General features: G+C 34.1%; 7 protein-coding genes across 7 annotated transcripts; 3 read left to right on the top strand and 4 right to left on the bottom strand.

Moving 5' to 3' along the window:
• Positions 1–4,731: 4,731 nt before the first annotated feature.
• WICANDRAFT_100398 (LLM class flavin-dependent oxidoreductase) lies at positions 4,732–8,153 on the top strand (the record flags this gene model as incomplete). The annotated part of the gene is made up of 3 exons (XM_019180293.1): positions 4,732–4,923; positions 4,977–5,575; positions 7,377–8,153. Exons 1-3 carry the CDS (start codon positions 4,827–4,829, stop codon positions 8,151–8,153), a joined length of 1,473 nt encoding a protein of 490 aa, XP_019039361.1. The 5' UTR covers positions 4,732–4,826.
• A 22-nt stretch (positions 8,154–8,175) lies between these two features.
• On the bottom strand, positions 8,176–9,934 carry SRB4 (Srb4p; the record flags this gene model as incomplete). The annotated part of the gene is made up of 2 exons (XM_019183425.1): positions 8,176–9,793; positions 9,849–9,934. 2 exons carry the CDS (start codon positions 9,932–9,934, stop codon positions 8,176–8,178), a joined length of 1,704 nt encoding a protein of 567 aa, XP_019039360.1.
• A 219-nt stretch (positions 9,935–10,153) lies between these two features.
• On the bottom strand, positions 10,154–12,334 carry ECM27 (Ecm27p; the record flags this gene model as incomplete). The annotated part of the gene is made up of 1 exon (XM_019183424.1): positions 10,154–12,334. One exon carries the CDS (start codon positions 12,332–12,334, stop codon positions 10,154–10,156), a length of 2,181 nt encoding a protein of 726 aa, XP_019039359.1.
• A 323-nt stretch (positions 12,335–12,657) lies between these two features.
• On the bottom strand, positions 12,658–13,704 carry ADO1 (adenosine kinase; the record flags this gene model as incomplete). The annotated part of the gene is made up of 1 exon (XM_019185648.1): positions 12,658–13,704. One exon carries the CDS (start codon positions 13,702–13,704, stop codon positions 12,658–12,660), a length of 1,047 nt encoding a protein of 348 aa, XP_019039358.1.
• Positions 13,705–14,111: 407 nt separating this feature from the next.
• On the top strand, positions 14,112–14,918 carry TDA4 (Tda4p; the record flags this gene model as incomplete). Its single annotated transcript, XM_019181713.1, has 1 exon — positions 14,112–14,918. One exon carries the CDS (start codon positions 14,112–14,114, stop codon positions 14,916–14,918), a length of 807 nt encoding a protein of 268 aa, XP_019039357.1.
• Positions 14,919–15,078: 160 nt separating this feature from the next.
• STE24 (zinc metalloprotease) lies at positions 15,079–16,685 on the top strand. Its single transcript, XM_019186354.1, has one exon. The coding sequence runs from the start codon at positions 15,282–15,284 to the stop codon at positions 16,620–16,622; it is 1,341 nt and encodes a 446-aa protein (XP_019039356.1). The 5' UTR covers positions 15,079–15,281; the 3' UTR covers positions 16,623–16,685.
• A 114-nt stretch (positions 16,686–16,799) lies between these two features.
• Positions 16,800–18,911, bottom strand: WICANDRAFT_84097 (ferric reductase family protein; the record flags this gene model as incomplete). The annotated part of the gene is made up of 2 exons (XM_019185647.1): positions 16,800–17,059; positions 17,126–18,911. 2 exons carry the CDS (start codon positions 18,909–18,911, stop codon positions 16,800–16,802), a joined length of 2,046 nt encoding a protein of 681 aa, XP_019039355.1.
• Between the last annotated feature and the right edge of the window lie 483 nt (positions 18,912–19,394).

The following is a 19,394-nucleotide window of genomic DNA, read 5'->3' as shown; positions in this document are numbered from 1 at the left end:
ACACCACACCGGAACCTCAGTTAATTGGCGTCGAAGCTGATATTAGAACCGTCAAACTCCCGCTGACGCTCACTAGGCAACTGTGCAACAACCTGTTCGTCTAACTTTTGAAGCCTCGATAATTTATATGTTGCAATTTGAAATTTCAACATAGAATAGGGAATATTTGTGAAATTACTCAGTAATTTGAAGTGGTTTTGATATAATCAGATCTCAAGTCTGCCATTTGTATCGGTCGAACAAGACATCATGAAAAAATTCGCGAAATCGATATACAACAAAATACTTTGTTTCAAGTAAACAACAAGAAAAGAATGAGCGAATTATCATACGAAAGGATCCTAAAAGTGGCTCAGGTCGAAAGTGCTATCTGAGTTCTGGGCCGCGAGTTTTTTTTGGGGGTGTTCTGAAAGAAAAGAGCCACATATAATGCTGGTATACGCGTGTTTGTCCCTGTTGTATTTACAAGTCATAATGATTCATTTGGTGTTCAATGTTCTTGCTTCTTACTATGACGTACCAGATCTATCTATGAGAAAGAAGAGTCAACTTCAACTGACTCCTTTTAACGAAGTCAAATATTTTGTATGATGTTTCTTGCAGAGTCACAAAAAGTTCAGAATTGATGATTTTGTGAAGTTCAACTTTCAATTTTTAAGAAATCAGACTCAGATTTCATTGAGATCCAGATACAAAGTGGATGATGTCATCGCTATCATTGATACCGCTGCTCAAGTGTTACAAGTTCTTTGTGTTGTTAAACGCAAAAATCGTGGTACAAAAACGAATCTCAAGTTACACAAAGTGATGTTTTTGTGTCAAAATCGATTTTGTGTAAACAGTGTTTTTGTGTCAGCAACGGTTTTTGTAACCAGATTAATTTAAATCTGCTACTAAAATTTGTTTTTGTGTCAAGGGTTACGCTTTTGTGTCAAGTGTTACAAAAGGAAAATTGATCGTAATATGAGTTTTTTATTTGGTTTTGTGTCACAGTTACTATTGTTTTCAACAATAAACTGGTTGGTTTTTGTGTCTGGAGTTACAAAAAGACTATGTAAAGTGTTTCTGTGGCAGAAGGCCCCAAAAACTATTTAGATAGCACTAAATCCCCAATTCGTTTATCCATCTACCATTCACTTTAGATCCTCATCTTTTATCATTCATCATCAGGTATTCATCACGTTGGTTCATTGGTTGGTTGGTTGTCATCCAGAGCTGGTTGGTTTGATTTCCCATGTGTTGTTGGTTTCATCCTTGATTGTTAGTGGTTGCTGCTTTCTTTTCCAGAGGCTTGTTTGAAATTAGGGTTATTCACTGTGTTTGGTTATGATTGGTTGGTACTAGGGACTTGGGTAACTTTGAGTTCGCTGCTTATATTCTTTTTTGAAGGTTTTTGAAACTTATTTTCTTTAACTGGATAATTAATCATTTGATGGATCTGATTTTCAATACGCCACCTTTGATTTATCAAAGTTTGAATTTCGTTGAAGTCTTTTGAAGGTATGACCCTTACTCTTAACCTCCCATTATAAGTCTGGATGATTGGTCTGGATGATTTGATTTTGAAGTTTTGAACTTTTGTGAGATTCTGAGATTTCAATGATTCAATTTAAGGATTTATTCATTCTACCCTCCAAGATTAGTCTGCACATACTCCTAGTGATAATTCTTTGGGATGACAAGTGCTCCTAGGGCTGTTTTTGATTTTTGGTCAATGATGAGTTGTCTTGTGTTCCTGTACACTTCTCATTTCCTTTTGTAGCTCCATGGAGCTTCCAGACTTTGGTGATGATGATGATTGTCTATGTTCATGTTTTGTTAAATCCAATATGAGGTTTTATCCAGTGCAATTCATCATTGTACTTTGGATCCATCTTCTGATGGTACTTTTGATGTTGCTGTTGTTTCAGTTGTTTCATTCTGTTTCGTTCCATTTGATTCTGTTTCTCAGTTGACTTGCCTTATGTGTTTTTGTTGTTTTGAACTTTTCAAGTTGATAGTTCTTTTGTTGTTTCCAATGTTGTTGTTCAAGCTTCATTTGTCACTGGTTTCTCGTTGATTAGGGCCCAATCAACTTTAATAGAGTAAATCCAGGTTCTTTCTAAGAATAGTTTGACATTTGAAGATTGGTGGATTTTGATTTCCATTTGTTGTGCCATTTTTTTTTTGATCCTAGTGTTGTTTTCATTGGCATTTGAGCTGGTTTGTTGTTTGAGTTGTTGTTCCTATGCTATTCATTCATTTGTCCCTGTTGTTTCATTTTGATTTTCCATTTGTTCTTTTGTTGTTCATTGTTTTGTTCATGTGATACATTATCGTTGTTTCATTTTCCAGTTGTTGATGCCCATTGTTGTTCCATTTTCTTGCTCCATTTCTTCTGTTGTTTTGTTCCATTTGTTTCAGTTGTTTTTTCCCATCTTTGCTGCCTTTGTTGTTTCATTTGTTGCTCCATTTTTTCATTTTTGTTCCAGTTGTTGTTCCATTTGTTGCTGTGTATTCTTTTGTTCCATTCCCCAGTTGTTGTTCCATTTGTTGGTCCATTTGATTCTAGTGGCTGCTTTATTTCATGTTCCTATTATGTCCCCAGTGTTGTTCCATTTTTTGGTGTTCCATTTCTTCTGTTGTTTTTGTTTTTTCCATCTTTTTGTTCAGTTGTTTCCATCTTTGTTCCATTTGTTGTTGTTGTTCATGGTTTTGTCCATCTGATATATTATTGTCCTTTCATGTTCCAGTTGTTTTTCCCATCTTTGTTCCATTTGCTGTTCCATTTGTTGTTCCATTTGCTGTTCCATTTGTTGTTCCATTTGCTGCTTCCATTTGTTCTTTCCATTTGACTTTCCAGTTGTTGTTGTTCAATCTTTCGTCTATGTGATGCATTATTGTTGTTTCATTTTCCAGTTGTTGTTCCATTTTTTGATCTTCATTGTTATTTTAGTTGTGTTTCTACCAGTGTTCCATTTGATCCATTATCATCAATCCATGTTCCAGTTGTTGTCCCATGTTTTGGTCTCCATTGTTGTCCCATTTTGTTGTTCCATTTATTGTTCCAGTTGTTTCCCATTTGTCGTTCCATTTTGTTGATCCATTTATTCTGTTGTTTTGTTCCATTTATTGTTCCAGTTGCTTTCCCATTTGTTGTTGTGTTTGTTGATCTGTCCATTTGATCTATTGGTTTATTATTGTTCTTTCATGTTCCAGTTGTTGTTCCATTTTGGGTTTTCCATTGTTGTCCCAGTTGTTGTTTTTCATCTTTGTTCCTTTTGTTGTCTCCATTTTTGTTCGAGTGGTTGTTTCCGTTGTGGTTTCATGCTCGAGTTGTTGTTCCATCTGTTGTCCTTTTGGTTTTTCGTTCTCAGAGTTGTTGTTGTTCCATTTTTGATTTCTATTGTTCCCATTGTTGTTGTTCCCATTGTTGTTTCAAGTTTTGTTCCCATTGTTGTGTCATGTGTTGTTCTATTTGTTCCATCTGTTTGTTGGCTTTTTTCCAATTGTCATTTGCTGGTGAGTTTCCAAGCTGATCTTGTTGTTGTTGTTGTTGTTGTTGTTGTTGTCATTTGGATGTGTGCTTTATCAGTGTTGATGTTTTCATGCTTTGGTTTTGTTTCAGGCATTCCATGTTGTTTTGTTGTTTTGTTGTTGTGTTCCAGTGCAGTATGGGGATTCATGGTTGATGTTTGGTTGTTGATAGTTGATTGATTGATTGATAGTCTCTGGTTTCTACATTGTTTTAGGAGTGAACAATTTTACAGAATAAATCCAGCTGTTTTTTAAACAGAATGACTTGAGATTGATTAATAGGAGGAGAAGATACAAGAGAGTATAAAAAAAGAGTTTTTTTATCTTGTTGTTATTACCATTGAGATTTCATTAGCATTAGGATTTCATTAGTCACTGGTTTCTCGTTGATTAGGGCCCAATCAACTTTAATAGAATAAATCCAGATTCATTTTATGAATAGTTTGACTTTTGAAGGTGGGATGTTACTGGTTTCTACATTGTTTTAGGAGTGAGCAATTTTACAGTGTAAATCCAGGTTCGTTTATGAACAGTTTAACTTTTGACTTGATGCCTAAATATTGCTAGCCAGGTTTCCAAAAAAGATTCTTCAAACATATGAATTCGCTTTTCAAGCTTAAAATTCTTGTTGTTGATATCCAAACGAACTGGTTTGAAATCTCAATGAATTATTTTGGAAAATAAGTGGAGGGAAAGAAGGGTAGGATGGCGGGCTCTTTCTCTTCAATGTGATTTATGTTTATTGTTTATTCAAGGTGGATGAGTTAGAGATTAATGATTATGTTGTCCTGAGTTTTGTTTGTTGAAAATGTTTGTAGCTATACTTGATTATTTGACGTTATATTCTACTTGGTGATGCAGCTCAAATTTGGAAGGAGAGACCATTGAGCATGAAGGACTTTGGTACTGAAACCAGGAAAGTATTAAAGAAGAATAGAACTAGTACTGATCTTCTTGGTTCGCAGATTATGTAATGATCAATAAAAATTCAGTTGTGATCCATATTATTGATTATATGGCAACCACATCAAATAGTTGCTTGTCCAAGACGTCGTTTGGATCGTGGTTTGAGCTTCATGCTGATACCAGCTCAATCGTGTGAATTGCTGTATAATTGGCTCATGTCGAGCATCCAGTTGGATCTGGTTCTTGATGAATTCAAGGTGTACTATTATACCAAAAAACTGTGGCACAAGAAGCTTCGGCTGGTAAGAACAGATCACACCATTATCAAAAGAGTCTATTGATCTTATAAAAACCATGTTGATAAATTGTTTATTCAATCCTTTCTCTGTTGGAGTTCATCAAGAATGTCGGGTCCTGCTACAAAGAAACAACAAACTACAAAGCCGAAGAAGACATTGATACTCAATGCATTTGAAAATGCTGCTAGTGGTCACCAATTCCGTAAGTATAAACCAGGCTCAGCAATATCATCAACAAACTAACAATTATCAAAGCTGGTCTTTGGAAACATCCAAAAGATCGCTCCAGATCATATAAAGATCTTGATTATTGGATCTACCTTGCCAAATTACTGGAGCGCGGTAAATTTCATTCAGTTTTCATTGGTGATGCTTTAACCATCTATGACGATTATAAAGGTCCAAATAATTTTGGACCAGCTGCTTCTTCAGGTTTGAATGTTCCTAAAAATGAGCCATCTGCTCCAGTTACTGCAATGGCTGCTGTTACTGAAAATTTATCATTTGGATTAACTTTCTCCACAATTAGTGAACATCCTTATCATTTCGCAAGAAGATTAGCAACATTGGATCATTTAACTAAAGGTAGAGTTGGTTGGAATATTGTTTCGAGTTATTTAAATAGTACTGCTAGACAGTTATTGAATGGTGAACCATTGCCTGATCATGATGAAAGATATGTGAAAACTGAAGAATATGTCCAGGTTGTTTATAAATTGTTTCTATCAAGTTGGAGAGATGATGCAGTTAAATTGGATCTAGATAAAGGAATATTTTCGGACCCTGATTTGATTAGAGAAATTAACCATGTTGGTAAATATTTCAATGTTCCTGGTCCTTCAATCTCTGAACCAGTTCCACAAGGATTCCCATTGATTATTCAAGCTGGTACTTCACCAAAGGGGAAACTATTCGCAGCTGAAAATGCAGAAGTTATATTTGTTGGTGGTAGAAATTTCAAAACTATTAAGAAATCAATTGATGATATCAAATACCTTGCAGTGAAAAAATTCAATAGAGATCCAAAACATATCAAATTCCTCACTCAAATCACACCAATCTTGGGTAAAACTCATAAAGAAGCTGAGGAAAAATTTGAAGAAATTGTTAAGTATATTGATTTAGAAGGTTCACAAGCTTTATTTGCCGGCTGGACAGGTATTGACTTAAGTGAATATGAATGGGATGAAGAGTTAAAATATGTTAAATCAAATGGTATGAGATCTTTAGTTGATAATTTGACAAAGAATAACCCAGGCCAAAAAGTTACAAGACGTACACTAGCTGAAGATACTGCAATTGGTGGATCAGCTACTAAAGAGTTCATTGGTACTCCCCAAGAAGTCGCAGATACAATTGAAAAATGGGTTGAAGAAACTGGGTTAGATGGATTTAACTTTGCATATGCTGTTTGGCCAGGTACTTTTGAAGATATTGTGGATTTATTGATTCCTGAATTACAAAAAAGAGGATTAGCACAAACTGAATATAGCGTACCAGGTGGTACTTTTAGAGAAAATGCTTATGGTTTAAAAGGTCAGATTTATTTACCAAAAGATCATCCTTTCTATAAATTGAGATGGCAAGATGGGTTATCAAAGGAAGAATTTGAAACTCAATTGAAAGAATTCTATGAAGAAAGAGATTCTAGGTATGAAAAGATTGTCCAAGAGTTGAAAAAAGAAGGAAAATTATAGATTTTTAAAAAAGTACTTTATACTAGTATCACGTGACTGTAGTGTTCAATGTGGCCTTTACCGTGTTTATAAAAACTATGGCTTCAAGATCAAAAGACGTACTTTTCAATTGTGTAATCGGCTCTATGACTATTCTGGGTATTTGAACCTGGTGATCTATATCAAAGATTCATCAAAAGACCACCTTATAAACAATATGAATATCCTCAAAAAATGGAATTGAAAGTCAACAATTGTTAAGGCAAGGAACATAATGACTGAACCAGTTGAAAAAAAACAAAAACCAAATCCAGTGCCAAAGAAGAAACTTATTTTAAACTTCTTTGAAAACAATTCACCAGGTTTACAAAATAGTGGACAATGGAGAAATCCAAGAGATAGATCCTCAACCTATAAATCATTAGATTATTGGACCCATCTTGCTAAATTAGCTGAACGTGGTAAAATCCATTCAATTTTTGTTGCTGATAGTTTAGTTTATTTTGATGCTTTCAAAGGCCCATTCAATTTCAAACCTGCTTTGAAAGCTGGTTTACAAGCTCCAAAAAATGAACCTGCTGCGTCTATAGCTGCTATGGCCGCCGTTACTAAAAATGTTTCATTTGCTGTCACTTTTAGTACTGTCAGTGAACATCCATATCATTTGGCTAGACGGTTAGCTACTTTGGATCATTTGACTGAAGGTAGAATTGGTTGGAACATTGTTAGTTCATTCTTACCATCTGTTGGTAGACAATTATTAAATGGTGAACCATTGCCTGAACATGATGAAAGATATGTCAAGACTGAAGAATATTTAAAAGTTGTTTATGGATTGTTACTTTCAAGCTGGAGAGATGATGCTTTAGTTTTGGACAGGGAAAATAATATATATGTTGATCCTGATCGTGTTAGAGAGATCAATTTCAAAGGGAAATATTTTGATGTTCCAGGTCCTGCATTGACTGAACCTTCAAAGCAAAGATTGCCAGTCTTGGTTCAAGCGGGCACTTCAACTAAAGGTAAACATTTTGCAGCTCAACATGCTGAAGCTGTTTATACTAATGGTTTAACTCCTGAAAACTTGAGAGAAAAAATTGATGGTATTAGAGATTTAGCAGAGCATTATGGACGTGATAGATACGATATCAAAGTTCTATCATCTGCAATTGTCATCACTGGTGAAACTGAGGAGGAAGCACAGGCCAAATATGAAGAATTGAAAAAGTATGCAGATCCAGATGGTGCACAAGTGTTGTTTGGTGGTTGGACTGGTATTGATTTAAGTCAATGGGATGATGACCAAGAATTAAAATATGTAAAGAATAATGGTATGAGAACTTATGTGGAAAATTTGACAAAGTTTAATCCAGGTAAAACTTTTACTAAAAAAACCATTGTGGAAAGGATTTCAATTAATGGATCAACTAGTGCAACATTTGTTGGTACCCCTGATCAAGTTGCTGATAAAATTGAAGAATTTGTTGAAATTAGCGATGTTGATGGTTTCAATTTCACATATGTTGTTTGGCCAGAAACTTTTGAGAATTTAGTGGATTTGGTTATCCCAAAACTACAAGCAAAAGGATTAGCACAAACTGAATACACTGTGGAAAATGGTACATATAGAGAAAACTTATATTTTCAAAAAGGTCAATCCTTTGTCCCGCAAAGTCATCCAGCATATAATTTAAGATGGACAGATAAAGATTCACAAGAAGAGTTTGAAGCAAAATTAAGCAAAACCTACAAATAATATATATAGTCTAAACCACGTTTTATTCCTCATCTTTTGTTTTGTATTCTTCAATCAACCATTCTAAACATTCTTCAACTTGTCTGTAGTCTTCGAAATCAACATCCAACACTTTTTTCTGATCATCTCCAAATAAATCTTCAGCTTGGAATGCAGTAACATGAATGAATTGATTCAAGAAATCAATTGAATTTAACGAAACTTCAATTTTCAAGGATTCATTTATCAACAAATTGAATTTAGATAAGGGAGGTGTGAAAATTCTTTTGAAAGGATCCTGTTCATTTTCCTTCTTTTTAATATTGGCAAATTTTGTTAATGTGAATGTTGAATTTGATACATTTTTCAATATATCTTTAATCATATGATATAATTTTTTCAAATTTTGTTCATGTTTAAAATGACCAGCCAATGGGCGTAAAACAAGTGTGTATGGTGTGGAGAGTAATCTATTTTGGTTTGAATTCTTGACAACAACTGGTTGTTTTTTAGCTTCAAGATTTTTTTTGTATTTCACAGTCAGCATTAATCTGAGATATGTAGATATTAGTTCAGCTCTTGCATTTGCAGATCTTTCAATAAATGGTTCTTGAGTTGGAGTTTTTCCCTCGTCATACTCCACATACTCAATTTCTATTATCTCATCATTCAGAATGATAGATAGCTTGGTTTCACTCTCAACCTTCACATTATATGCAATTAAAGTACTGGCCTCCTCAATCAGTTGATTGAATAATTCCTCTTCAAAGATAAAATATCTAGCCTTGGCGATTTGAGATCTTATGGAGTCATCATTCCCAAATTTTTCATCAATCTTGGATTCACCAATGATAGAGTATTCATCATCGTTATTCTGTTTAGCCATGATCCTAACTCTCAACAGTTTCTTCTCGGAGCCTGACACATTATTCAATGGAACAAAATCCATTTGTTGATTGTTCTTTGTTGGTTTTAAAACAGCACTACCTTGAACCTTGTAAGTAGACCCAGAATCTTCATACCCATATTTAACTGCAAATATTCTTTTCCCAGTGACTTTATCTCTTGTTTTGTATAATATTTCTTTATTGTTGAAATTTTTCTTGATTGTATCCCAAAAAGTTTTCTCTTTTAAAACTTCTTCACTTAATCTTGCACTTGAATCTCTCAATTTTTGAGCAGAATTTTCAAGACTTGTTAGTTTCCAGCCCTGTCCAACAATTTTCTCCTCTTTGAATTGTGCTTCTCTTTCTTGTGGAGAGATTGATTTGCTCACTATATCTGAATTTAATGAACCTGGGGGAACAAACTTCTTTAAATGTTGTGACATTGAAATAGTACCAGCTGCAGGTCTAACACAACTTATAAGCAATGAAACAAAATCAAGAGCTAATGATGATTCATTGAGAGCAGTTGATATGAATCGAAGTGATTCGTTTTTATTCTTGAAGAATTCTTCATTTGTATTAGTAGTTGGTTCATCAGTTTCTTCGAGACCACCAACTTCTGCATTAGCACCTGTATCGTCTTGTATTTCAACACCTGTAGCTTCGGCAGTTAAAGCATCAATTTCTTTCTTCAATTCGTCCTCTGATAGATTAACAAATGGTCCTCTTTCATGAATAATTCTGGGTACCAATTGTGATAGTGTAAGTTTTTGTCTTGAAGAACTGGTCAGTAAAAATGTTATTAGATATGCAATCAGTCGGCACTTACTCATCTCTCACAAACACATCAACGTGCTCATCAATAAGCTTGGAATCTAGCGTTATTTGTATATCAGCTAGCTCTTCTTCTCCCATCTTGCTGTTCGAATTCGATCTTAATCAAGGTCAATACGATTTGTTGATGTTTCCCAAATTTCTACAATATTACTGAAAACAATTCGCGAATTATTCAAGATCGTGGTTTGAAGCCCTGTCCCCGAAACTACCGGTTATAGACGGCCTTTTCATGGTTTGAACATCTGCACCCAAAAAACATACAAAATACACTTAAAACCAAAAAAACACATTTCATATTCAACTGAAGATCTCAATAATTACACAAATAGATGTTGTAATACACCATAGTCCAACCATAAACCATCCAGTGACTTTGTTCATCTCAAATCTGTTGAGTGGAACAGCTATCAACAAGAATAACAAATTGATAAATAACCCAATACCACTGACAATTAATGTTTTGGAAAGTTTTAACTCAATTGGACCATTAATCGGAATAATGAGTAGTCCGCTACCACCGATACCTAGCAAAATGTTCAATAATGGTCCACCAAAGCATGCTGAGAGTGCCATCATTGGGAATCCCATTCTTGCAATGGTAAAATTTGAAATGAAATCACCTAATGAATTACCAATGGCAAAGATAGTTATACCTAATATAGCGTCTGAAAGATTCAAGAGTAGTGCAAAAAATTTGATGATTGAAATCAATTCTGCAGCTATTGTAGAAATCCAAGAAACCGATATACCAAACCCAAGTAATGCGCAACATATTTTGAAAACTTTGGATGAAAGTTCACTTCCTTTTTCAACAGCAGCTTTGGTGACAAATGACAAGCATAAAAATGTAGCTGATATGATTGAAGGGAATAAAATTAACTTGATATTGAACCCATCATTTGAAAAATTTAAGAAAGCTGTAACAAATGGGGCAAAAATGCATTGCAAAACAAGTAATTTGAAGCCCTTCTCCTTGATTGTGAAATCCTCATCAACGACTGGTACTGTAAGTCTCAATATAGCGACCAATGGTAAACAAATTATACTGAAAAATTTATCAAAAAATGATTTAGATTTGAAATTTTTCAAAGTTGGGAATAGAGTGAATAAAAAACTTGATTCTCCATTGAAAAGTTTTGTTTTTTCAAAAACTTCTTTCAATTTATTTTTCAAAATATCATGAACATCACCATAGTCTGCATGAAGGTGCTCTGCATTGTATAAATCAAGACCCGAAGGGTTATCATACAATGAATCAAAATTATAATCTGCTGGTGCAGTGTATATTTGACCATTTGATACCACTTCATTTTCATCTCTTAAAAGTGGTTCACTTCTCAGTCTTGGAGGTTGTGTAATGTTTGATGTATTTCCACCCATTGTATTCAATAAAATATTACCATGATCTTCAACATCATCACTCAGCTTGATTGCACCTTCTCGTCCTTCATAAAAATCTTGCATTTTAGTGTTGAATTCAATAGCACCCAAAAGTGAAGTTCTCATCATGGTTTGAGATTGTTTATTCCAATCATCAAAGTTGTTGACAGTTTCTGATTCAAGTTCTTGGCCCAATTCCTCAATATCAGGCGTGGCCAAGTTACCCAGTATATCATCATCATTTGTTTCTTGATTTGTGTCAACTTGATACGGCGTCATACCTTCTGATTTGTTATAATAGTGATTTCTAATTTTTTGATCCATCAGTTGAATTCTTCTATTCTTGGTAGTTATCCAATCCCAAAATACAACAAACACAACATAAACAACATAAAGTAACATCATTACCAATGCTTCCCAGACTGTTATTTTCTCATCACTTAAAAACACAGTTGTGATGATCAATGCAAATATTAAAAACAATAAATCTCTAATGAATGGTTTTTTAGCAACTTTGAAAGGACGAACAATAGACATACTCCCCACGACAACACCTGTGATGAATAAAGCAGCACCACAAAGTTCACCAATTGCTAAATTCGCAGAATTTATTTTCATAGCTTCCAAAGTTGAAAAAACATCAGGACTTCCATTACCCAAGGCTAATAATGTAACACCTGCTAAACTTTCACTCATTTTGAAAAATTTCGATATTGTTTCAAGGTTTGGACATAGGAAATCAGATGCAGTTATCCCTAAAGTTGTGAATAAGATAATCAGAATGAATGCAAATGAAATCAATTTGAGTATTTTAGCACCATGACAGTAATATAACGAGACATAATTAATGAGACCAATTTTATAATCACCACAGTATGTGTTTATGAATTGACACTGTTGATCTTTGGGTATGGTATGGATTTCATGACATTCATGAGAGGTGTTATGGGAATGTAATGATGTTATATTATTGGCGTTTATTTGTTTTGTACTTGACAACGTATCATCAAGATTCACAACGTTCTTAGCAGTAACAGCCACCACCACCAAGCTGAGCGTCAAGATTGTGAGTGTTGATATTGTCCTGAGTGATTTCATATTATATCCCCATTTCTCATCAAGTTGGAATAAACGTTTTGAATTGGTTGTTTCTTCGTTGATTTAACGATGAGCTTTGCCTCGAATTGTTTTAACGTAAATTATCGGCCAAAGAAAAATTGTGTTTCGCGAAACCAAAACCATAAACTGAAATGGTTCCAATTCATAATTACAGAAGTAAAAAAATATATGTTCTTTTTAACGTTCAAATTAATGCCATCTATGTTGAGATAAAAAAGCCATGGGGGAGAGTTCCAGAATTGAAATAACAAAATACTATGATTGGAGAAAATTTACCTGTTGAATGTATGTAATTAATCCAATTAATTACCTGAAGTGTATGGTTGTTTTGGGTAAGGGAATGAAGGACCAACTTCTTGGATAGATAATTTAGCTAACCATTGACCTTTATCAATTGATGAAGCTAAATCATCACCATTGACTAAACCAGCTAAGAACCCACCGGCAAAGGCATCACCAGCACCGTTGGTATCTTCAATTTTTGAAGAATCTAATGGATGAACTGGGAATTCTTTGATATCGAAAGAATCAGCTGATTTGTTGTAAGTAACGGTGATAGTTGGTTCTAAACCATGGGTGATCACAACAGTTCTGTTTTGTTTTTCATTAACTTTTGGTTCTTTAGCAATGTATTTAGCAATTTCTTTCAAGTCAGTAGTTTCCAAGTTATGAGATCTAGCGTAAGCTTCAGCTTCAGTTTCGTTACCAATAACGTAATCAGCAAAAGTGACTGATTTATCTAAAACATCTTTGAAAAATTCTGGAATGAATGGAGCTGATAAGTTTAATGAGAAAACTTTGTTGGTTTCAGCAGCATGTTGACCTAAAGTGTAAATAGCTTCTGGAGAAACAGTTAAATGGAAACCACCAATGTAAAAAACTTTAGCTTTTTCAACATATTCCCAGTTTTCAGCTTTTTTCAAATGGTCTGGGGTGAAATGGTTGGCAGCAGCTAAATCAGTGGCCAAAGATCTGTTATGACCAGTGATTAAAGCAGCACATTTACCAGTTTCATGTTCAGTTTGGAATTGATATAAAGATTTAACACCAGCTTTAGCATTAGCTTCTAATAACAATTCAGAATATTTATCTTTACCAACAGACCCGAAATAAGCAACAGAGTTTTCTGGTAAGATGTAGGCAGCACCTCTAGCAGCGTTTTGAGCAGCACCACCAGCGACGAATTGAACAGAAGGGTCATTGATACATTCACCAAAGATTGGTAAATGTTTTTCTTCAACCAAGATGGCATCGTTGGCTTTTAATTCATATTTTTCCAAATATGAAGGTTCAACGTTGACTTGGAAGTCTAATAATGGGTTACCTAAGGCGACTAATGGGTATGACATTTTGTTATTCTTTGAACTGAAAGCTCTTGATGATATTCTTGTAATCAAATTCTTGGTTAAAAGTTGACGTTGAGCAAAACGTTTATAGGATTGAAAAAAAATTGGCTGCATTATATAATCAGCATGTGACCTTTAAACGAGGTGTTGATGATTTCGAAGGGTAATTAACAGAATAAATAGCACGGGTGTTTATAATGGAATGTAGTTTTATGGAATAAGCCCCTGTGTTCAAATTTTCATCACCATTGTCCAACTCTTGGATGTTTGAAATGACCAGAAACTTTCTGAACAAAGAAGCATTCGATTTAATTCAGGCTAATTGATTCGCGAGATTGGGAAAAAACCTTTTTAGATCAAATCAAATCAACAAAGCTTTTGCCAAAGAGAGCACACGATTGATAGGAAAGATGGTGGCAAGAGACATCTTTTTGCAGTACAGACCTTTCATAACAGAGCCAAAAAACTACTACGAGGCTCACTACCATGAAATATTGGCTTCAGCACTTTTTTACCATGTGCTATATCTATCCAGTCCCGTGATATCCAAGGCTTTGTTTGGAGACAACTACAGATCCTTGTCAAGGAAGGGAAAGAAGAATTTTGATATCCACATTGTCTCCATGGTGCAATGCTTGATCTCAATAGCTGTGATTATTCCATTATACGGTAATGAATACTTAGCAGAAGACCCGATATTCCACTACTTGCCTTATGCCGGGTTTGTCAGCGCAATTACAATTGGTTATTTCATTTGGGATTTATATATCTGCTTGAGATATTTCAAAATGTTTGGTATTGGCTTCTTGATTCATGCTTTTGCCTCATTATTTGTGTTTTGTCAAACTTTAAGACCTTTTTGTTTAGCTTGGGTTGCCGGTTTCTTAAGTTTTGAGCTATCAACTCCATTTGTTAATGTCAATTGGTTCGTTAGTAAATTACCAGCTGGCACTGTTCCATTTTATATCCAAGCTATCAATGGATTATTATTAATGATAACTTTTTTCATTGTTAGAATCATTTGGGGGTTCTATGCTATTTATAAAGTTAGCGGACAATTATATGCAGTGAAAGATCGATTACCATTATGGTTACCACTTATTATTGTTGGATTAAACTTTGGATTAGATGCTTTGAATGTTTATTGGTTCAAAAAGATGGTTGCAATTGCTGCAAAGAAGTTTTCTGGTTCTTCATCTCAAAAGAAGGTTGAATAGAACTAGAACCACTAATCCTCTCTACAATATTCAAGATAAAAAATTACCATATTACGGCAAGGAAGAATGCCACCTGTACAAACTAAACAACTTGCTAATGAAATGCAGAATTGATATTAATGTATTTCAATGTACTGTAGTAGCTTATACTTCCGAGGCATGTTACATAATCTATATCACGTGAAATTCACATGATCTCATTTAAGCCCTCGGGTTTATGTGTTTGTGTGTGAATTTTTCAGCTTTTTTTGAGAACACGAAAGCCTCATGAAACTTGAGTTGGTCGTCTGCTATTTCGTCAACAATTGCTGCAAATTAAAGGGGCCAAAATCACCACAATTACCGTTCAGTTAGCACACAATTATGTCACTGATCCAATCTTTTGCTGCTGCAATTGACCAACCTTCAATCAATTGGAAAAACATCATCTTGGGGTTTACAACCTTTCAGTTTCTATTTGAAACATATCTAACATATCGTCAATATAAAGTTTTACAAAAAGATGAATTACCTCCAACTTTGAAGAATGAAATTGACAATGAAACTTTCAAAAAGTCTCAAGATTATTCAAGAGCCAAGGCTAAATTTTCAATTTTCAATCAAGTTTTCTCATATATTCAAAATGTTTCATTTATTGCTTTAGATTTATTACCAAAATTATGGTCATTCGGTAAAACACTTTTGACAAAATCATCCGGGTTCTTACCAGCTTTTACTCAATCATCAATCATTGTTCACTCATTATCCTTTTTGTTTCTTTTACAAATTATCTCTACTGTTATTTCATTACCAATCTCTTATTATCAAACATTTGTCTTGGAGGAAAAATACGGATTTAATAAATCAACAATAAGCTTATGGATTGGTGATACTATTAAATCAATTGTCTTGACCGTGTTATTAGGATTCCCAATCTTGGCTGGTTTCTTGAAAATTATTGATTATTTTGGTGATAACTTTATTTTCTACGTCTGGGTCTTTTTAATGTCTGTTCAAGTCATTGCCATTGCAATTTATCCAACTGTCATTCAACCTTTATTCAATAAATTAACTCCATTAGAAGAAGGTGAATTGAAAACTTCAATTGAAAACTTGGCCTCTAAAAACAAATTCCCATTGAGTAAATTGTATGTCATTGATGGTTCAAAAAGATCAAGTCATTCAAATGCTTACTTCTATGGTTTACCATGGTCAAAACAAATTGTCATTTATGATACTTTAATCAACACATCTACAACAAGTGAGACTACTGCTGTTTTAGCTCATGAAATTGGTCACTGGGCTTTATCTCATACTTCAAAAACTTTAGTTATTGCTCAAGCTCATATCTTGTTCATTTTTACTCTGTTCACAGGTTTCATTCACAACACTTCATTGTTTGAAAGTTTTGGGTTCTTTGGCCAACAACCTGTCATTATTGGATTCCTATTATTTAATGATATCTTGCAGCCATTAGATAACATTTTAACATTCTTCATGAACTTGTTATCAAGAAAGCATGAATATGAAGCTGATGAATATGCCGTCAAATTAGGTTATTCAAAAGAATTGTCAAAATCTTTAGTTAACTTGAACATCAAGAATTTAAGCTCTCCAGATGCTGATTGGTTATATTCAAGTTATCATTACTCTCATCCAATTTTGGCTGAAAGATTAGATGCGATCAACAAAAAAGCTGCAATCTATGAAGTCAAAGAGAAATGAGGAGTTTTAATAGACGGCATATACAATTTATACTTATATACAACAACACCCAAAAATATAAACAGACCTCTATGGGAAATTTCTACATGTAATTAATCTAAATTAATCTATTAATAAATTGGAAATAAATAACAAAATGAAAGTGGAATATACACGAAATAAATTAGTACTGGCCGTTTACCAAACTTGAAGTTCTTCGAAATAATCGACTCTGCCTTTAGCAACATTCAAATTATTAGAAACAGCTTGTCTAATATCATCAACCATAGTATTATGAGCAGCAGTCCAAACACCAATAGTTCCAGTAGCTTCAGCAAAATCATTATGAACTAATTCATCAATTGATGGTCTACCATATCTAAATTCAACAAAATCAAGACCTTTAGTAATGACAGAATGATTATCAGAAACTTGTTTCTTTTCATCACTTGATATATCTTTTTCACTTTTTTGTTCAGAATCAGAATTTGAACTTTCACCACCACTACTATTAAATCTTGAACCAACTGCAGAATCTGGTTGTGAGATATAAATAACAACCTTAACTGCACTTTCTTTCAATTTCAATAATTCATCATAAAACCAGTCAATTGAAGACCAATGTCTAATAACCCAGTATAATTTGATATGTTGGTTTTTACCACTTTGAACTGATTTTAAAGCATGAGCAAATGGTCCAGCAATACCTGTACTACCGGAATATAACAATGCAGTATCATATCTTTGAATAGAGTTTGGATTACCATATGGTCCTTCCACGGAAATTTTGATAGTACCTGTTTGATTTGGTTGTTTTCTTAAATAGTTATGAATTTGTGAAGTAACACCACCTTTAATCTTGGTAACGAATGTGATTTCGGAATCTGAAGTTTCAATAATTGTGAATGGATGTGATTGGAAGAATGTTGTTGGTTTCAAATAATGTAAATAACCATAAGAACCCGGGAACGCCCTCCACATACCATGTCTTGGGACAACAACTTTCAAGATTTCATCAGAAACAACAGTGACTTTAGCATCTCTTGCACCAAATGAAATCAATCTAACAATTCTAACAAATCTATCAAAACACCAAATAGCAGCAAGGGCATAAGTAAATTGTTGATAACCGAATTTTTCAGCATGGATCCAACTTGCAGCTAAAAAGATTGCAGCACAGACAATATGTGTCATTAAGAAAACTTCATAATAAGATTTTCTAACTGCATAAGCAGCACTGAAAACTAAAACACCACCAAAAGTGGCAGCAACTATACCCCATCTATACCAATAAGAATCTAATCTTGTCAAGAATTTTGAATAACCCATACCAACAGATTGCATATGCATTGAACCAGCATGAATCAAAATTAAAATGAAATTAAATCTTGAAACCCATTTATGATAAGTGTAAAAAGTTGATTGTTTCCAACCAGTTAACCAAATCAAGAAATTATTACGACCAGCAAATAAGAAAGTTAGTTGCAAACTGTATAATGCTAAAACACCAGTTCTATCACCAGGGTATCTGGCGGCTTGGGCATCTCTTGTGGTCCAAATGGTATCGTTTTCAACATAGGTATATCTAACACCACTAAAGATGAAGATTAATGCAAAGTAAAAAAATAAAACTATTGTTTCCACTCTAGTTGGTAAATAACCACCAAAGACTTTCCAAAAGCTAATTGGGGTGACATGTCTCTTGTTGGCAAATAATGATGGTAATGAAATAGTGCTTCTAACTTTGTTAACAGCTGCTGATTTGAATAATTTGTTGATGAAACCAACTCTGTTTAAGAAGTTATAAACTGTAGCAACAAGGAAAATAACAGCCCAATATCCTAGTAAACCAGCACCTAAAAACATTGTATCTGAGACGTTTCTCCATCTTGCTTTATAAGAGTTGTAATAATTTTTATAAGCTTTTTTGTTGTAATAAACTGGAGAATCAAAGATGGCAGATTTATTGAAACCATCAATTTTACTTGGATCAAGAATATAATTTGTTGCATTTGAGTAAGCTTTTCTGATTTTTTCAGAGTCTAAGGTAACATTAAAACTCGAGCAGTACTCTTCCACGATCTCTTCACCCTTTTCATTATTTTCACCTAATTGATCATAAATACAGTATAACCATGACCCCATTGCTGGTTTATTCTTACAATCACATTTATAGGTTTTTGTAGTATCCTTTTCACAAAAAGTTGCGACTTTAAGGAAAGCACCTTTACATGACATAACCACAAGTTCTTCATCAGAATAGTAGTGATAACCTTCATCAGCTAAGACTGTAGTGGCACTTAGCGCCATCAAAGCACCAATGATGGAACTAGCTTGAAACTTCATAATGGATTGATCAAACAAGGAAGAAGAAACCTCACAGCATTTTGAGAGCACATTTCAAAGATTTCACCTCGATTAAATACTATTGACAATCCTCTCCTTAGTTTATGCTGCTACGCTCTTTAATTGCAAGATGCGCAGTACCCTATGAAAAGATTTTTCAGATTAGCCAATCTAAAGCAGGAAATACAACATCAGCCAGTCTGGCCTATTGTGAACAAATGCATGTTGAATGTACAAAAGCAACATATAACACCGCCAGGCACTTGTGAAAGGACAATTTTGGAACCTTGGACGTTTCAACTTCAGGGAGGTTGGGCGTTTTGATAGGTTTTCAGACGTTGATGCTTTTTTTCTTTTGGTCAAAATTTTAGTGGGAACGGACAAGTCTCTGGAGATGCGACAGATAAAACTGATTGGGAGCAGTTTTAATGGTGATTTTAGTTGAAA

The sequence above is a fragment of the Wickerhamomyces anomalus genome, assembly GCF_001661255.1.
Source record: "Wickerhamomyces anomalus NRRL Y-366-8 unplaced genomic scaffold WICANscaffold_3, whole genome shotgun sequence".
Classification (NCBI taxonomy): Eukaryota; Fungi; Ascomycota; class Saccharomycetes; order Phaffomycetales; family Wickerhamomycetaceae; genus Hansenula; species Hansenula anomala.
Note: the sequence above shows the minus strand (reverse complement) of the source record. Positions and strands in the feature narration are given on the sequence as shown.